Source organism: Gallus gallus, chromosome 1, assembly GCF_016699485.2.
Source record: "Gallus gallus isolate bGalGal1 chromosome 1, bGalGal1.mat.broiler.GRCg7b, whole genome shotgun sequence".
Taxonomy (NCBI): Eukaryota; Metazoa; Chordata; class Aves; order Galliformes; family Phasianidae; genus Gallus; species Gallus gallus.
In genome coordinates, this window is record NC_052532.1 from 8,085,805 (window position 1) to 8,104,569 (window position 18,765).

Here is an 18,765-nt window from a genome sequence, read left to right on the forward strand (position 1 = left end):
AGCACCTGCTGTTCTACTGCTTTTCCCACGAGGTTAAGTGAGACTTTCTTCCACTTCTACTGATGTAAGCGAGCTAATCAACTTGGTTAAAGTTTCATAGCAATGATAAGGAAAACAACTCTAGAGAAAGCAGGGATCTATGAAGCATTGTTTACAGGAAGTCAAAAGTGCTATTCTTATGTAGTGAATCCTACAAAGGGACTGTCGTACCTGTTAGAGTTGTCAGGGGCAACACTGATTCGCTGTCTATATCATCAGACGTCTGGATAAAACCATGGGAAGAAGGAACAATAAGCACAGTCTCATCGTCTATTGTAGGCTGATCAACTTGTTCTTCTATTGTCGGAGAACCCAGGTCCTGCAAAACACAGAAGGAAAGGACGTGTGGGTGTTACTCTTGGTAGCACAAACAGAGCCACTTGCTTTGGCCTGCCATACTCCAGAAGAAGCAACAGACTCCCCAAATGAATTTTATCTCTTTGAGTTGAAATGTCAACATCTGAGCTACTTACTTCAGCATTCGCAGGGTACATTTCATCCTAGGAGAGGCATTTAAAATGAGATAAGAGGAGTTCTACCCTGTGAGCAGTACTGAGGACGTGGGGAGACGAAATGAGACACTGCACAGTAGTGATAAAACGTTCCCACGTAAGTAACAAATTCTGTCTATTAATAGGAATAATTAATCCCTTCCTCTACTTACTCCCTAGATGTTCTCAGAGACTGAAGCAATACCTTTATAGCACCTACCAACTCCACAAATGCGATAGGTTTACCTGGGCTTAATAACTTAGTCTCGTAACTCCTGCTTCTGTGGCAAGTTTTAACTAATGGACACACAGCTCAGAAGAGCAATTTTAAGTGTTGTGCCTTGTCCCGCAAGTCGCTGACAGAAGGGTTGCTCAGAACTTTTTTGATTGAACCACATTACATCAAAAAATTGGCAACACTCTCATTCCTTCCAGGTGCAACCTGTCAATATCCCTATTTTCTTTTAGTCCCACAGCTGCTGTTGCTGACTCTTTCTTGGTTCTTGTAGTGCTAGCACTGATAGGAAATAACACACTTGGCTTACTTGGTGTCACAGCACACTCCGGTGGACTCCTGGTTCTGCATGTGCAGTGGAATGGCATCCCAGTCAATACTGACAGAATAACCAGATATTTGAATTCCAGTTTGTGTGTGCAACGTGCGTAAGGTTCATTCAACCTTCAGAAATTACTGATGCGGAACGATAGCAAATGTAGCTGGCAGAGTGAAAATACAGAGACTTATTCCTGTTTTCAGAGGGTACAGGAAATGTTTAAGAGAGGTAACAGCCTCTTCTACTCAAGAAAATCTTCCAGGTCCACTTAGTTATAGGAAACCTGCTTCCCTATATGGTTTCTACAGTGTTTGTGCACAGGCAGCTTCCTAAACACTATTTCTGTGGTGCTGCTGAAGAGGAGTTGACTACCTGTGCTGCAGCTCAGTGATTTAGGCTCACTCCAGATGTGCACTCATTCATGCAAGGCACAGTATGCCTGACCTGCAAAAGTCAGTTTCTGCAGAGAACACAGCTGAAAACCGACCTGCAAAAAGCACCATGTGGCAAAGCTTGAAACTGAGGAAAGGAGGTGTGGAAAAAACTGAAAATGCCGTTGTGACAAATGGGCACCTTTCCCAGCCAGAAATAACAAATCTCTGCAGCACGACTGGGTACTTCCCACTGCCCACACTCACAGCAGCAGCACAATGCTTCCAAGTGCAAAAGAATAATACTGGCTTAAAGTAAGCATCATTTAGACCTGTCTTTGTAGAGTAGCGTTTCATTTAGAAACCCACAGACAGTCTCTGTTTCCTGGAATTTAAGCACACACAAACTTGAATCTAATTAGAAGGATAAAGCAAGTAAGAATCATAAAGAAGAACAAATTTTACGACTGTTTCTACTATGAGACAAGAAAGAAGAACACAGAAGAATAATCCCCATCTTTGGATGCAGTAGCAGATTGTTGAGAAATACAAAGATCCTCCTCTTACTGACAGCATAATGGATATGCAATGCCTTTTCAGTTTTGCAAAGACAAAGCCTAACAAAGATCAAATAGATTAACAATGGATTTTTCAAGATGGATATAAAGCAGAATTACAGCAACTGTAAAGCTTTCTGTTTTGGAGAATAGGAGGCAGTATTTGAATCTAACTCATTGCTTGCCACTGTCTAACCTAATCCAGCTTCTAAAGAGAGAGGTATTTTTTACCCACCAAATAGCACTGTCTTCTTTTTCATACTTCCACTTTCCTTCCCTTATTCTCTGTGATAAGTTTCAGTAAGTGAAAGATGGAAGAATTCTATATAAACACTCCAGATGCCTGAAATCATTTGGATACATTTGTTTTTGCATCAGAGGTATGTGAGCTGAATGAAATGGAAGCAACAGATCTAGATAGTTTAAATGCTTCTCATTCCTACTTAACATATACTTAACTGGAGTACACTGTTTAAAGGAAGTCCTCAAAAATGGAAACCGAGGTGAGTGGTGCACATGGAAATACATTATTACATTCATAGAGCAAAAGTTGAATACTCTCTCTCACCTCCTTTGCTCAGGAGTCTACCTGCCTGTAAAATACATGCATCAAACAATTCACAGCCTGGTTTAAACAGCATCAAATGGTAATGAAGGCAGCTGTTCCATGCCACTAGCTTCACTACTTTCTACAATCACCACTCTAAGGTACCCTGAGTGGTGAAGCAACTCCACAGCTGGGGAAGTATTCAGTGCCCAAGATGAAGTCAAATTTAAGTCCTAGTTCCAAATTAAATCATACCACTCTCACATTCATAATGTATTAATGATAGAGGATCCAAAAAAAAAAAAAAAAAAGCTCTCAGAATTATAATATACATTAAATCACTGACATATTGATATGAATAGATTAGCATAAAGGTCAAAGATGCAAGGAAACCATTCCCAATATAGAAGCAGGGGAAAAAAAATCAGGTATTATCCACTCGATTACCTCAGTGACGTATGTGCTGGGTAAATCAGAGTGAGAATCCTCTTCCTGCTTCAGGCTGGCATCTGAAATCTCCTCTTCAGTTCTTACCATAACTCCATCCATCAGTTCACTGCTATTCCTGCTGCTGAATTTTGAGGCATCATCTTCATTATACGCTGAATGTTCTTCATCACTCAGCTTGGACTGATGGATATCATCTGGGAAGCTGTTTGTTTCCAGGGCATCAGGGGGATCCGTCAGGTCAGCTGCCTGAATGTCTGAATCAACAGTAAGTTCTGCCTGAGTGACAGAGGAGGAGATATCTTCAGCAGCAACGGTGCGGATGATGACACTTGGTGTGTGGCACTGCACTGTGACATTGTCACTTGTATTCAACAAGTGCTCTGGCTGTGAGGATATTTGGAAAAAAAAAAAAAAAGGATAAACAAAAACCCCTCAGGTGTCTTCACATCTTTCAGCAAACAGAAAAGAAGCCATTAGTAAGTGTAATTTAGAGGTCTACATAAGTAGTACATCAACCCAGATCACATGTTGCCCTTGTGCTAACTGTATACAGTACATACATAACATGAAACAAAAGCAACTGTTCAGGTGAGGACTGCCCCAGATTTTTCAAGGATTAGAGCTTTTTTTCTTTTCCTGACTTTTATATTACATTCGTTATTCCATTTTCAGTCTCCTTCTCTTTCCTTCCCTCTAATAAAGACCAGGCCTCCCACTATAAGTTCTGTGAACACGAGTATTCACTTATTAGAATAAATGAAACATCAGGAAACTGTAGTTTTGCTGGGACAAACCACTAGATGGAGACACCACGTTCAGCCACAATAAGAACTAACTAAGCCAAATTTTCAAGCAACATAAAGACACTTAAAAAACAGTATGAAAAGATACACTCACATTTTAGTATTTCAAGTAAAGCAACACTGTTACGTCTTAAGAACTCCTTTACAAATTTACTATGCAAATACAGACAGACGTCTGCACTGTTAAATTTCCCTCCCTGCTCAAACTTCAGTCATTTCACTGCTCAGAATACGTACAGATAAGGCATGAACGATGATCTGTTCTGGGGAGGCTGGAGCAGCAGCAGCTGTTAGGGTCATGGTAGGACTAGTTGTTAGTGTTAAAGGAAGGCCTTGGCTTGAGCTTGTCTGTAGCAAGTATGTACCTGGTGTTCCTGTAGGCTGGAGATGGAAAGACTACAAGACATAACACAAGTTTAATACCCAAACACACTGCCTTCCTGGGCCACACTCAGCACCCAGAGCATGCTTATTTACATGAACTAGCCTAACTGTAATGCCCCCCCCCCTCAAAAAAAAAACCAACCCCAAACTAAACCAAACTCCAATCCCTGCTGCACCAATTGCTATGCTGTACTCAAGAAGTAGAAACAACCTCATCTACAGCCTCAGGCTACAGAGACAAATATTAAGTCATGTAGGACTGTCTTATGAGGAACAACAGCAGGTAGGAAGTGAATATCTTCAACTTACTCTCAACACTGAAATGAGACAAAAAGTGCTATAAACAGCACAACAGAACTAAGAAAATCTTTAGTTGCTGGGAGCTTTCGCTGCCTGCTATGTCAGATTTCAACAAAAGCATAAAGAAGAACTTCACAGCATTGAAGCATCAAGACAGATTTAAAGCATGTAACTGCAATTCACATTGTACTCCGCAGTCCTAACAAATTAAAGCTCTGGAAATACACTTCCCTTGCAACTTTTAGAAGTTTTTTATCTGTTAAACTCTTCTTTCCATTTGAGACTTCTTTTTCTCAAAACGCCCAGTTCCAGTCTCAGAAATAGCTGTGCTGAAGAGAAGAAAAACACTCAAACAAACACCAGTTCTCTCTTACTTACTGGAAGAATCTCAAAGGTCTGTAGGGTTCCACTGTTGAGCGTTATCGTCTCAGAGTCAACTGTAGCAGCAGGGGAATCTGTTGAGGCTGCAAAAGGAAGAAAAAAAGAAAGGGTAAGTGTGTAAACCAAAATGTTTTCAGCCCTGCAGAGAGCATTACACACTGTAATTGCTACACAGCAAATTGTTAATTCCAGTAATATGAAAAAGAAAACTGACTGCAATCCTAATGACAGGGCTCTCTAATTGGTACCTAAGACACTATATCATGTACAGAAGGCTCCAAAAGAGCAAAAGAAAGTATGCATGGTTATAAAAGCAAACATAGTAAACCTGATATCACAGAATCAAAGAATGGCCTGGGTTGAAAAGGACCACAATGATCATCGAGTTTCAGCCTCCCTGCTATGTGCAGGGTTGTCAAGCACCAGACCAGGCTGCCCAGAGCCACATCCAGCCTGGCCTTGAGTGCCTTCAGGGATGGGGGCACAGCCTTCTTGGACAACCTCTTCCAGTGCGTCACCACCCTCTATGTCATCTAATTACTTAAACATCATCTAATTACGTAAGACGTGTATGAAATTTGTAAGGAGTTCTGGTGTAATGATATCTTGAATCGAGTATTGTGTTTTTTTAAACCACTGTCAGATGTAATATTGTGATGTTTATTTTCATATTACTTTTTTATTTTTATTTTTGGTTTTAACTTTTTCTGCTCTCCACAGTATGTCAGCCACTGATGACACATCAGATACACCCCAAGGTATTTTGTGTGTTGTGGCTCAAGTGTAGAAAAGCTGTATTCTTATCACTCTTACTATATTCTTATCATTCTTATCATGTCTTATGATTCTATTATTCTATGATCACAAGTATTTATGTAATTACTTCAATTCGTGCTAACAGTAGCTATGAAAAGCATAACATATAGTTTATGTGTCAGACATTTAAGGATCACCATGTCTAAAACAAGTAGTACTTCAGGCTTTAAAAGGTATCAAAAACTCTGCTCAGAACCAGAATTAAGAACTTTATTCTTGAAAAACTCAGAAGTTCAGGAAGCTGGAGACAAATCAATACTTCATCTGAGATTATACAGTAATTCCATACTTACAGGGCAAAAGATAAGACGACAGCAATGCCACAAGCACTGAAAACTTAACCATCTCAGAGTCTGCACTTTCAAAGTAGACTAATTTTGGTTGCTAAGAAGACAAGAGCTCTGGCTTTGAAACTTTTATTACTGCAATGGCATGCCCAAGGTTTCCTGTTGCAGATTTCCTGGCATCCAGCAGCAGATAGCTGTGAGGTGTGGTTTGTCTGTTACCTAGCCAGTTATGTCCAGAAAGCTTATAGGAATTACCCCTTTGAAACACTGAGTCTTCTATCATATGCAGCTGCAACTGTCTAATAGGTTTAGCTCTCATGGCATAGAGAAACAGACAGAAAAGACAGGATAAAAAATTCACTTTGATTACATAAGCAAAACTCCTCCAGGAAGCAGATTAGCATGGGGAGGAGGCTTGTTAAGCAGACAGAGAGGAGGGTGACATCATGCAATAACCATTATAGAACTCTGACAGGGCCTAAGGGTTACAGAATACCAGTTGGCTCATCAAAAACCAGTACCTTTGACTAAGATGGGTAGAACTTAAGACACCACTGATGAGTTACTACAGGTAAGAAGTTCTAAGAGTGGTACTGCATGGCATTCTAAGAAATGAACTAAATAAAATGAAGATGGCACTTAAGTAGATTAAGACAGATTAATCTAATGAAATTATAAACAGAAAACTATTTACCAAATGCCTTACTACTCATACTCTGAAGAATCAATTCTTAGCCCAACTAACTAACATTTTAATCAGTAAGCACTGAATTGAAGAATGGTAGCCAATGGAGAAGACAGGCTGCATATGGGGTCACAGGATTGGAGTAACTGGAGTTACCTAATAAGATTAGCTACAAAACCAAACAATGACTGTCAGGGCAGAGCTGGTAATAAACGTTTGCTAATGAGTAAAGCTCTTCCTTAAGAGGATGGGAAGCACCAATTTAAAAAAAATTGGTTAGAGAAGATCATCAGCTGAGCTCATGAGTGTGAATCAGCAACTAATGCTTTCCAGGCTGCCTGTGCCTAGAAATAACTGCATAAAATGGAGCAGGACTGGAAAAACTATTGCATACCTTCCTACTTCAATGCCCTTATCAGAAGTTAGGCACAGCAGTGTAACGTATTTCACAAAAGATCTTGTAAACTACTCCATATTGTGGACAACAGTTACCAGAAGAAACTTCAAGATTAAACCTATCTACTGCATTTTCCTTAAGAGGCTTCTCCATGTTCTCAAAAGGGTCTTTTTCAACTAACATGTTATACAGCAGACTCTTCTGCTGTATAACACTCTCATGCAGAGAGAGACTATGTGTGCAGGCACTCCAATTGCCATGTCTAGCTCCTATTGTCACAGTTGTAGCTAAATCTGCCTAACGAAGATAGAAAAGGGTAAACAGAACACAGGAATCCTTACCTGAAATTATGTCATGACCAAAGCAGAATTAACTCTTCCTTCACCTTCTTAACATAAGAAAGCTTTAGTTTCATTAAGAGGACAGCAAGTTGTGCATTTCAGCTACTTACAGACATGCGTAATCTGGACTGGGATCTGCAAAGCTGTGACAGGTCCTGGTGTATTCCCTGCATTCTCCTCCAAGCGAGCCACTCGAATCTGCACGTGCTGAACCCCTGAACTGGAGTTACTGTTTGGTAATCCACCTCCAGATTTGTTCTCCGAAAGCTGGTGCCCTGGATTGTTTTTTTGGTTCTCATGCAGCTGTTTAAGACCCTTTATCAGCACTGAAAGAAAGAATACTCATGCTCAAGTATGTTGAAGAAGGCCATTTGAAATGCTGCACGTGACATTTATCCAAGATGAAAAAAAAAAAAACAAAAGAACCAAATCCTTCTGAAGTTGGAACCTAAAGAATTCAGAAAGATTTTAAACTAGAAAGTTAGCACATACATGCAACACATTTACAGTTACCTACTGGAGCGAGACTGAATTTCTCAAGGATCTTAGATATTTCAGCATGCATGGAAAAGAAATAAATGCTCAGACTATTTCAGACCTCTTCAAAAGCTTTCACAGTATCTTCCCAAGTTACAATTAAATGTTGTACCACTAGTTGGGCAATGTTGCTATAAGTAAAACCTGCAATCTTGTAAAAGATTGGTTTGGATTTATTCATGTAGCTGACAGACCTGTTGCTGGAAATAGGGACCAAGAGTCAATTAATCTCTCAGCAGCTGCACTACAATCTGCACACAGTGGCCCGTTACTCCAATAAAATCACCCACCTATTTTTCCTTACTATCTCTTTGGTCCCTCTGAAATTGACATACATAAAGTGAGAAAGCTGTGGTCTTTGTTTTTCTAGCATGCAATAGAGGGAATTGCTACACATCTCCCATTCTTGGCAGCACAAGCATTTCTCATCTAGGAAACAGGAATAGATCTTGTGGATTCAGTCATGTATTTGTATTATCAACTATTTGATACAACAACTACCTACTAACCTATGTTTTGTACCATATAAAGCATAACAGGGACACCCTTTCAACTGCATCCTCCCATTACATTACACCTTTCATTACAATATGACTAATTTCTATGTTTCTGTGATTTTTTTCCTCTCCCCGCAACAGAAAAGAAGGACTGAATGAAAGTTCTCAGGAATTGAGATATGCTTTGGCTCTAGTTTCTCTGACCAAGAATGAAAGCGATGAGTGACACATTTAGAGAGCTATATAATCTCAATTTTTCCACTCTTCCTCTCTGTACAGACAGTAACTGATTTGCCTTCCGCTGCAGTCAACATTGAGCTTTAACTTAATTTAAATTCACATAGGTTACCTTTAAAATGATAAATGCAAGAGACCTAATCTGAGGTGACACTGCTAGGCTGCAAATCCATATCCTCCTGAAACTGAAGGGACCACTGCCCGACATATCAAAGACTGTCATCAACTGTGACCTACCAGATGATCTGCTTATCTATGTGCTCTCACTTAAAACAAAGTGAAGGAAGCTGGCAAAATCTACTTTCTAGTAGTACAATCTAGTTGTACAATTTGGCTTGTTTCAACAGAAACACTTAAGGGACTGGATGTGGGTGCAATTTAGCCAGCAGATGCAAGGGGCTGGTAACTTCCAGCCAAAGAGCAACGTGCTCTTCAGCCTGCAATGCTTAAAGTAGACAAAAAAATCCAGCCTTATTCCTTTGATATTTGTGAAAGAAGCTTTCAGAGAAGTGCACAACTAGTACGTTACCAGGGAATGAAACGTCTTTGTGGTTTGCAATCTGTCTTTTGATGGTCCACCATTTACTCCGAAGCCACTGCGGTGAGCGGACACTACTCCATCCTTCAGCAAGTAAATCCCAATTGATGTCGTTTTCATCAGAAACTTCAAGTTCCGCTATCCTGACGGGATATAGAAGAGATTCACCTGTTAGAAACTACCCTCCGGACCAGAAGGGAGTGTTGCACATCTCTGGTCTTGTCACATGTAACAGAGGCAAAATGGCATGCTAGTATATAGTCTGCCAGAGCTCACGTATCGACATACGCTTCCAAGGCTCCACGCTGCCAGAGGTCAAGCAGAATCATAAACAGAAAATGGACTAGACCTGTTAGATGATCCAGTCCATCTCCTTGCCATGCAGGATTATTCTCCTTATTACATATACATTAGGGCTTCATTCAGATTATTGTTAGGCATTACAAACAATGGCATTTGTGTCTTTTATTCTTTGGAAAATCATTCCTCAAACACATCTCCATGGCAGGAAATACTTCCTGAGATTCACTCTAAACTTTCACTTAATTAATTTCATGTTACGTTTACTTCTGTTTTCTCCTAAATAACACTCATCCATCCTTAAATTTTTTTTTTTGCCTCCTCTCAAATGCTTCTTAGCCAAAGTAGATAAAGATGAAATTAGCTACAGTATTAAATGGTTCCTCATAAATTAATCCCATCAGGCTCGCCAGGAAAGGAGCAGTCTCCACACAGTTCTGGCAGACGTTACAACACCGGATTCTACCAGAATCTGTCTGAATACTGTTAATATCTCTGAGGTGCCTCCTGCTCATCTGTACCTGGAGCACATGAAACAGAGGTGAACAGCGAGAAGGGAAAGGATTTTTGTAAAAGTTCTCTTCATCAATCAAGCAATGATACTAAATATTGATAGCTAAAAAAAAAAAAAAAAAAAGAAAAAAAAGGGAAAAAGGTACCAAAACCAACCCTGAAGGATGACTGTACTAAGAGTTAAAAGGATACCACTTGTGCATAAATACTAAGAATTATAGCCAGCACATACTGAAATGCAGAATCAGGTTACTCATTTTGAGATCAGATCAAACAGATTCAGGAAATCAGTGAATAGTGCTCTGTAAATAATTTTTAGATTACCTTGTATGCCCAGGATTTTAATTCCCACCCCCAACTATGAACCCATAAAAATCCACTGGCTAAAAAGCCTGAGTTAAAGGCATTTGAAATGGGAGGAGGACTGGAGAGAGCAAAAGATTTCCAAAGTTACTGAGCTTTTCACTACCAGGTTGCCAGTTCAAATGGAGTCATCAAAAATGCTGAAATCCAATCAGTGTTTGTCGGCCTACATGAAATTAATTTGCAGTCTCAGTTTAGTTCTTTGTAGACGAGATGTCCACATCACAGAAACCACCACCACACTTGACCCTTGTTGGTCATCTCATCAGAGAGGCCAAGGACTGAATGGGCAGGGAGACTGAACTACCCTCCAGTTAAGGGTTAAAGCGCATTGGTGGGGCAATGTGTGGGAAGCTTGCACGGTCGCTGCCTGTGCTGTACCTGTTCTGTGGAATAAAGAAGACTTCAGTCTCCAGGGTTTTCAATCTGACACCTTTCACGAGCACTAAAATTCACTAAAAAAACAAAAAACAAAAAATACGTTCAATAATAAATCTCTGGGAACTGTAAATGCAGCAGTGACTTTTGGAAGCTTCTAAAGTTTTTAAGGGTCTAAGAGACCAGCAAAAGGGACCCCAATGGAATCCTCCTAGCATCACATATTCTGCACCTTTAAAAGCAACTGAAATAACAAACCTTAAGATCAGATTTATTTCATCTTCCTTGGTCCACTCAGTCCCCCCACTTTGTTTCCAGTTGAGATAGTTGAGCCATTTAGAGCGGCACTGTTTTTCAGAGCGTGTTCCGACCCGTTCTGCTACAGCAGCCCATGATACACCTTGTGTGACAATGTCACCTGGTTCTGTGCTAGTGAGCTCATGAACTACTTCTGCTAGTCTCTTTTCTTCTTCTTCCGTCCACTTTCCTGAAAGAGAGAAAAGCCCTCCAACTTAACCAGCAGCAGATGACCTCTGTTCTATCTGTGATGTCAACTGATACATTTATCTTCATCACTTAACACCGTATTCCAGATGCAAGTACGGACTTGCAAAGAAGGTATGACTATTCTCATGTACCAACAATTTAGAATATAATCCATTCTTAACTAATAGGGTTAGGGTTCATAATTCATTTTTGCCATGCTGTTGTCAAGTCTTATCCTCTCTTCTTGCGGATGAATGAAGCCACACAGTATTGGTATTTGGTATTTTGGTATCAAAATACCAAAGCAAACTGGTCCAAGCTACATGACTTATATGAGTTGAAGTAAATTAAACACATAAAACTCTAGCTTACAACAACTACATGAGGACTGATTAAGTTTTTCTTCCATTTGAATATATAAATTACAAAATGAACAATGCTTTACTCCCTAAGTGCTCCTGTCTCTTAATTGACACAAAGACAGTGTATGTCTATAAACACTCAATACAAGGCAAAGTATTTTTAATCCACTTCAATAAAATATGCTCCAGTGGCATAAACATGATGGATAACTGACTGCAGAACTGATCTTAAGATGATAAATGGCAGAAACTTATACTAAATGCATTCCATTTCACACTTTACTCACTCAGCCCAGACTTACATAGTTGAAAACAGGATCACAGAATGCTTTGGGTTGGAAGGGACCAAGACAATTCAGTACCAAACCTCCTGACCACCATCCACTGGATCAGGTTGCCAAAGCCCCATCCGACCTGGCTCTGAACTCATCCATGGGCAACCTGTTCTGGTATCTCACCACCCTCATAAAGAATAATTTCTTCCTTGTATCTAATCAGTTATTGACAGAGGCAGAGATGGGACAACTCTAACTGGAATATGTCACTGACTGGCATTTACCTCACCTGTGTTGCAGGTATCCTTCATCAATCTACATCGATCTTTTACAGAAGAAGCACTTCTCCCCAGTGCAGCTCCTATTGTGGCCCAGTCGTTGCCGTGCTTTATTCTCAGTCTGAAGAGAAACATGCCTATTAGCACTATATCCACTTATGAGATTGTCAAAGTAACTCTCTACACAAATAGGAAAAATGTGCAGTTCACAAACTTAAAAGTAGAATGAGAAGTCACTTTCTTATTACTGTACAGAATTTTTAATATATTTTCTGTTATCACTCGTAATTTTTCTATGTACCTCTAGAAATCTTTTCAATGGTATAGTTAAGCCTCAGGATACTTGCTTTTAAAACAAGTATCTATAACTTATTATCTATTCGTCATTCAGGTGTGTTGTGAAGCTTAATTATCGTGTAAGCACATTATGAATGTTTAGTTAAACATGCAATATTCCTTCTACAAAGGTTCCCTGATTTTTTTTAAATGGTGCAGAGACCACTTTAGATTTCTAAGTAATGCCTGATCAAAATCCAGACAAGCTACAAATTAAATGAGGCAAAACACTGCAAAATCATACTCATAATTTTAAATATTATTTTCCTGCCACACACAATAAAGGGTCACTTAACATGCTGAGCCATGAGTATTCATTACACAACTGGAGCCACAGGCATCTTGACAATGACAAACTAGCTAAACTGACCTAAACAAATCCGTCAACACAATGTAATGAACCCTCTGCCTTCCTTCAGCTCAGCGTGGTTTCTTCAAACTGGTTTCTTCAAGGTGTAAGAGGAGATAAAGTCTATTACCCTTCATTCTTCATCTAATGGTTTCATGACAAAACCAGAATGCCTTATTGACAATTTATGTCTCTCTCTCATACTTCATAGAGAAATCCTACCTGTGACTTGTGAATTTCTTTACAAACAACCTTTGCAGAAGTTTCCTGAAGAAAAGGATTGCTGTTTTTCACAAACACAATCACAACTGAGCTTGACTGTGCTTGTAAAAATCTAAAACATGACTCGTTTCAGCAGGCTTGTTTTAGACTTTGCTGCATGTTACTTAAGTCCTGAATATACACTAAAAAAATAATCAAAATTTAGATTTAATTTCTCTTCAGATTAATTTAGAAGCCACAACTTTCTGATAGGTGGAGAACTCGAATTTACACTGGACTTTACAGTGATTTCATACAACAAAACAACCTGTTGCAACCACTCAAGGTACTCAATACGACCTTGTTAAAAAGAAGACTTACTCTTTAAGTCTTTCAATTTCCTCAGGAGTATACCTAGGAAACAGGTAAAAGAAAAGATGTCACTTTAAACAGAAAGCATACAGCACAAATATTTTTGTTTTAGTAACCACACAGTAAATTTTAATTACCATGAAGATTAAAGAATTTCAGCTCTAAGAAACAATGACAGAATGCCTGGAGAGAACACAAAGAACAATTGCCATTTATCATGTCAGTGCATTTCTAAGGCAATCTGGTCTAAAATTTCTCTCATTTGCCACTGAAACTCTCCATTCTCAGTGAAGTCACTTTTAAAAACACCATTAGAATGCTATCTGTTAGTCTCTGAAACAAACAGCTACTTTCTTTCCTTTCTGTCTCAGTGTACAATCAGCATAAGGTAGAAATCGATTAAAAAAAAAATCACCATTGGGATAATATTTTACTTTCCAACCATCTTTAATAACTAAAACCATATGTCCTTAGCAGCACTTCCAGAGCGCACCATACCCACTGCTTTACAGACAGGGAAACTAAGGGCAGACGGATTAAGAGCAATTAGCTCAAGGTCACAGTTCTAGGAAGAAACTATACCTCAGCAGATCCATGCTTGTGTCAAAGTCTTCTAATTGCATCAGAATCCCCTCTGCAGTCTGCCTTTTAAGTTGTGGATACCATCAACTTAACTATTATCACGGTTGTTCAAGCAGAATTCAGCAGAGGTCACTTATGATCAGGAAGAGCTGGGTCTGTTTGGCTAGTATCTTCTGTCTCATGCGTAACATGTCAAACATTAAACAAATTACTCTACTCATACCAATAAAACCATGCAGCATTAGAGGTTTTCATACTTTCCAACATGGTTTCTGTCATCATACATGCGAAGAACTCTTCTATAAACAGCAAAGAGAGGCCGATTCAGACCCCAAGCTATTGTCCTGTAGAAATCTTTTCTCTCATCTTTTGACATTTCAAATATAATTTCTGTGGCATCTTTTATTCCACGGGCCTAGAGGAAAGTATTTAAAAAAAAGCTTAGATGAAGACTCCTAGAGCTCAAGCAGAACATTTAAGAACTGAAGCTTTGCATACCACTATGCAGTTTTCTATGTATTCCAAATAAGAAAGCCCAGGATTTTAACTGAGTATTTATAAATCAGCTACTTTAAATAAAAGTCTTGGTTTTTAGCACTGGTGCTTGGGTAGAAATGGAAGCTCTAACCTTCATCCACATAAAATCTGCCCAACATATTTTATTATCAAAAATCAAACATCACAGTATTAGCTTGGTGTTGTACAAGGGAAAGCTGTCAAACAGTTCTCTATCAATTTATTACTTAATGTTACGTATTCGTGATGTAAAAGCATTTTTTTTCAGTTAAGCTACTCTTCTAACGGAAATTGCAAGCAGATTTTAATACAAAACAGCCAATAGAACTAAGTTTAAAAGGAAGGCTTTTATTTCATTTCAGCTTCAACAAAAACACCATAACAGTTTATTTATTCAAAGTACTACATCTCCGAAAAACAAGAAGCAAGATAAATGGGAAAGTATGAATCAGACAAATTAGCAGTAACTCAGTTATCTACGTGGCTTAAAAACATTCATCTAGATTTAGAAAAGTATTACTCACTATGAACAATTTAGTGTCAGAAATTCTAATACAGATGTGGGTTGGCAGAAGTTGCTAGAACAAATACCAAGGATTTCTATGCCAATGAAAACTGACTTCAGATCTATTCTGATCCACAAACGAACGATGGTGAACCTGTCATATCCAGCCTATGGATTTGCAGCTGCAAGCGCTGAGTAAGCACAAATAATCTCAGCTGTAAGCCTACCACAAACGTGACTTACTGGCAATTATCACTGTCGGCATGTTAACTGCATGCCAATTTCTATGCTGAACTATGACACTGGTATATTAAGGCTAAGAAACCAGAGAGACATCCTGCTAGCATTGTAAAAACAGGTAAGATATGGTATCGAGATTCTGAAAGTGGAACTCAACACTTAGTAAGGAAAATTATCTTTGCAATGTTCATTCTGTAGTCTTAAATCTTGTATACAACTGTCTTCTGTATTTCAAATAAGTATCGACAATTTCTACTACATACTGATGAAAATCATGTATAGCACATTCTGTAAAGAGCTGGAGGAGCTCTAGTGGTGCTCTAGTAGTATAGCTATACCAACGGGCAGATAATGTACTCTAACACATACCTTTAAGTAACGTTCAATGTTACTCATCAAAATGTCAATTTCTTCCTTTGACCACATCCCTTGCTTCCACTTATGGCCTTAAAACAGAAATGAAACTGAAGTGAAAGTCAGCAAAGCAATGTATCAGAAAACACATCCCTCATTACTGCAATGAATTAACAAATTAAAAGGAGTAGTCATTTTAGGTATTTTAACTAGAATTGGTTTGGAACATATATTATTTCAGAACTGATAAATGATATTTAGTGACTTGTCAACTGCCAAGAAATATTTAAACCAAGCAAGTCAGACACCTCGACCAAACTATTACTTTTTGAAAAGAACTCTGATTTCTTTATGTGCTGTCAGCTCATGTTTTCGGGGTCTCTCTTCAGACAAAACTATCATAGAATCATAAAGGTTGGAAAAGACCACAAAGATCATGTAGTCCAACCATCAACCCATCCCCACCACGCCCACTAACCATGTCCCTCCATGCCACATTGCCCCATTTCTTGAATACTTCCAGGGATGGTGACTCCACCACCTCCCTGAGCAGCCTGTGCCAATGCATTACCATTCCTTCTGAGAAGAAATTGTTCCTAATACTCAACTTGAAAAAAAAAAAGTAGAAACCTGAAATCCTGAAACTTGAAAAACTAGAAAACTTCTGTCTTGAAGCTGACAGTAATTACTATGCACTCAGATGATTCCAAAAGCTGGAACTTAAAATGTAAATCATAATATTACTTCGGGAATTGGCAGCACTGTGGGCTTCTCTTACATGCCTTATAGTTTCCCAGCACGTGAGTAGTGCTGTCCACCAGAGTGCTTTCCAGAGAGGCATCCTCTCTTTTTCTGCATTGGGAATAGTGTCCAGTGGCCACAGACAAAAGAAGACTCATGTCAAGTGCTTTATTTCCCAAATAAAAGTGGCGAACCAATAGAAATAAATGTTATGCTTCCTCTGCCTATGCCCTTAGTCACTTCAATGGCAGCTAAGCTCTGAAAGTAAAAACAATTCACATTATCCAAAGAAAAAATTCCAAGCATTGGTTTCGATAAAACATTAAGACATTCCTCCCTTGAATTTATGCATAGCTTCTTCTTTTTCCCCCTCATAACATACTTAGTAGCAATGATCACTTATTAAATATAAGATTATGCTGGTGACCCAGTTTACATCCTGGTGAGTGCTGGCTACCTGCCCATCTGTGCTCAGAGAAGTCAGGGTACTTCCTTCTCAGCTTGCTAATTACCAGAGCTCAGAAGCAGTACACACCAAAAGACTATCTACTTAAATTCAAAGTACAGGCATTATTACTAACTCAGTTCAAATTGATGAGAGAAAATTCTTGTCTGTGCATGACGATTTCAAACTCTTCTTCCAAAGCTACAGAGGCAGAACTTACTACTCTAGCTGTGATTCATGCCATCATCAAAGCACTGGAACTGACCTCTGAAGGGGCACAGCTACTTCTTCACATGGAATAACCTTTACCATCCTACTATTTTAGGAAAGGAAGTCTATTTTTGTACTTCATGCTTGCATACTTAGAGCCAAGCTTATCATGCTTTCCTTTCTCCAAGACCTGTGAACATTCTTAAGAGGTGGTGATTATTATAAAATGATAAGCTCAAGCAACATGTCAAACTTCCAGCTACTGTAAGAGGAGATAAGCAGTGGGATTCCTCCACAGATGATCTCATGGAGACCTCAGAAGAGGCTCAGCTAGTATAGTTTCACAAATATTTTTCTAAGTGTATTTCATTGGAAAGGTCTTCCCCAAGCTATTTCTCTTAATTAAAATAACCACATTTAGGGCTCTCATTCATTCACAATTGTAAAATGCCACTTGTGATCTCACTCGGTATGCCTGTGAGAAAGCTACAAATAAAACAACCAAACGTAGGAAGTTTCTGACATGTTCTGCAGGACACTCATCAAGCCACGTGCAGCCATTTTTCTGCCAGATCACCAGTATTTGCTCCCTCAGTCAGAGCTGAGAATGTGCTACTCTCAACACAAGCCCTTCACCATTAGCTATTGAAAAGATGGTAATCTCTGTGCTCTCTCTCATCCCAGAGCACAGAAATGTAGTAATGTGCTTGTAACATTACTTGTAGTAATGTGGCAGTGAGTATAATGGACACGGACAGAACTGCTTGGCTCCCTTCCTCTTAATTTTCCATATCCAACACCTGGACTCTTCATGCCTCATCTGTATGTTTTCACAGATTCAGCAGTGCTCTGGAGTAGAAATCATTGTGTAAGGGACCATTTGCTTCTGTGCGAGAAAACCATTGTCTTCCCCTCAAGTTTTCTAACAATAAAGGATTTTGCTTTGGACTGATGGAAGAGAGGTTTTTTCTGCGAAGCAGTAACGTCAGGATAAGACAAACAGTGGAAAGACTGAGGAATTTGGAGAGATATATTCATTTGACATGACATAAGCTGCTTAGGCATGCCCGGGAGGGTGGAGGGACAAAAAAAAAAAAATCAACAACAAACCTCTGAAGCTCAGCAACTTCTGAACTGCTACATGACCATGCATTTGAAAAGGGAAGAATAATGTCAGCTGGTAGTTTTGGGAGTAGCAGTGGTTATTTCAGAATTAAACTGCGCACAAGTTCAGAAATTCATTTTTTCCCAAGTACCTACCCTGTGACTGGCGCTTCTCATATCCCAGTCAAGCAAATGGAGCCAACGTACAACCATGTGCCTCATCTGTACTGAGACACATTACCTATGGCCACTAGAATCACTTTGATTACTTTAAGTATAGCCTCTCTGCCCTTACAATTGTACGTGGAGTTCCAGCTTTCTTCTTGCATACAAAGTGTATGAGAGATGGTGAAGGCTATTAGATTTCTCTGCAGTTTTAGAATTGGTCTTCTCAAGTATCTACACTAAAAAAGCCAGACAAGAGATTTCTTTATGCAACCTGCAAAATGTTCTCAAGGGCATTTTGAGCAGCTTATATTCCTACAGAGAATTTAAGTGTCCAACCTTTATTTGTCAGGGAATCCTTATCCTCTTTGGTTGTGAACCAGGCTTGACTAACAGCTGACACTTCTTCATTGCCCATTGGAGAGATTTCATCCAGCTGTTCATTCTGAAGAATCTTGAAAAGACAAGAATGAAATCG

General features: G+C 39.2%; 1 protein-coding gene across 4 annotated transcripts in view; it reads right to left on the bottom strand.

Moving 5' to 3' along the window:
* The window catches only part of DMTF1 (cyclin D binding myb like transcription factor 1), a 28,425-nt gene that overhangs the window by 1,924 nt on the left and 7,736 nt on the right, over positions 1 to 18,765 (bottom strand). For 2 of the 4 annotated variants that reach the window (NM_001080863.4, XM_046940797.1), the window contains exons 5-16: positions 18,627 to 18,741; positions 15,638 to 15,714; positions 14,265 to 14,422; positions 13,435 to 13,467; positions 12,179 to 12,288; positions 11,025 to 11,253; positions 9,204 to 9,355; positions 7,514 to 7,729; positions 4,875 to 4,960; positions 4,050 to 4,208; positions 3,007 to 3,393; positions 211 to 358 (exon numbers count right to left, since the gene is read on the bottom strand). In NM_001080863.4, coding sequence (NP_001074332.2) covers positions 211 to 358; positions 3,007 to 3,393; positions 4,050 to 4,208; positions 4,875 to 4,960; positions 7,514 to 7,729; positions 9,204 to 9,355; positions 11,025 to 11,253; positions 12,179 to 12,288; positions 13,435 to 13,467; positions 14,265 to 14,422; positions 15,638 to 15,714; positions 18,627 to 18,741 — 1,870 coding nt within the window. Of the gene's footprint in view, positions 1 to 210; positions 359 to 1,075; positions 1,248 to 3,006; positions 3,394 to 4,049; positions 4,209 to 4,874; positions 4,961 to 7,513; positions 7,730 to 9,203; positions 9,356 to 11,024; positions 11,254 to 12,178; positions 12,289 to 13,434; positions 13,468 to 14,264; positions 14,423 to 15,637; positions 15,733 to 18,626; positions 18,742 to 18,765 lie in introns of those variants that run through there. The other 2 variants (XR_005859123.2, XM_015295524.4) reach the window with 2 other exon arrangements.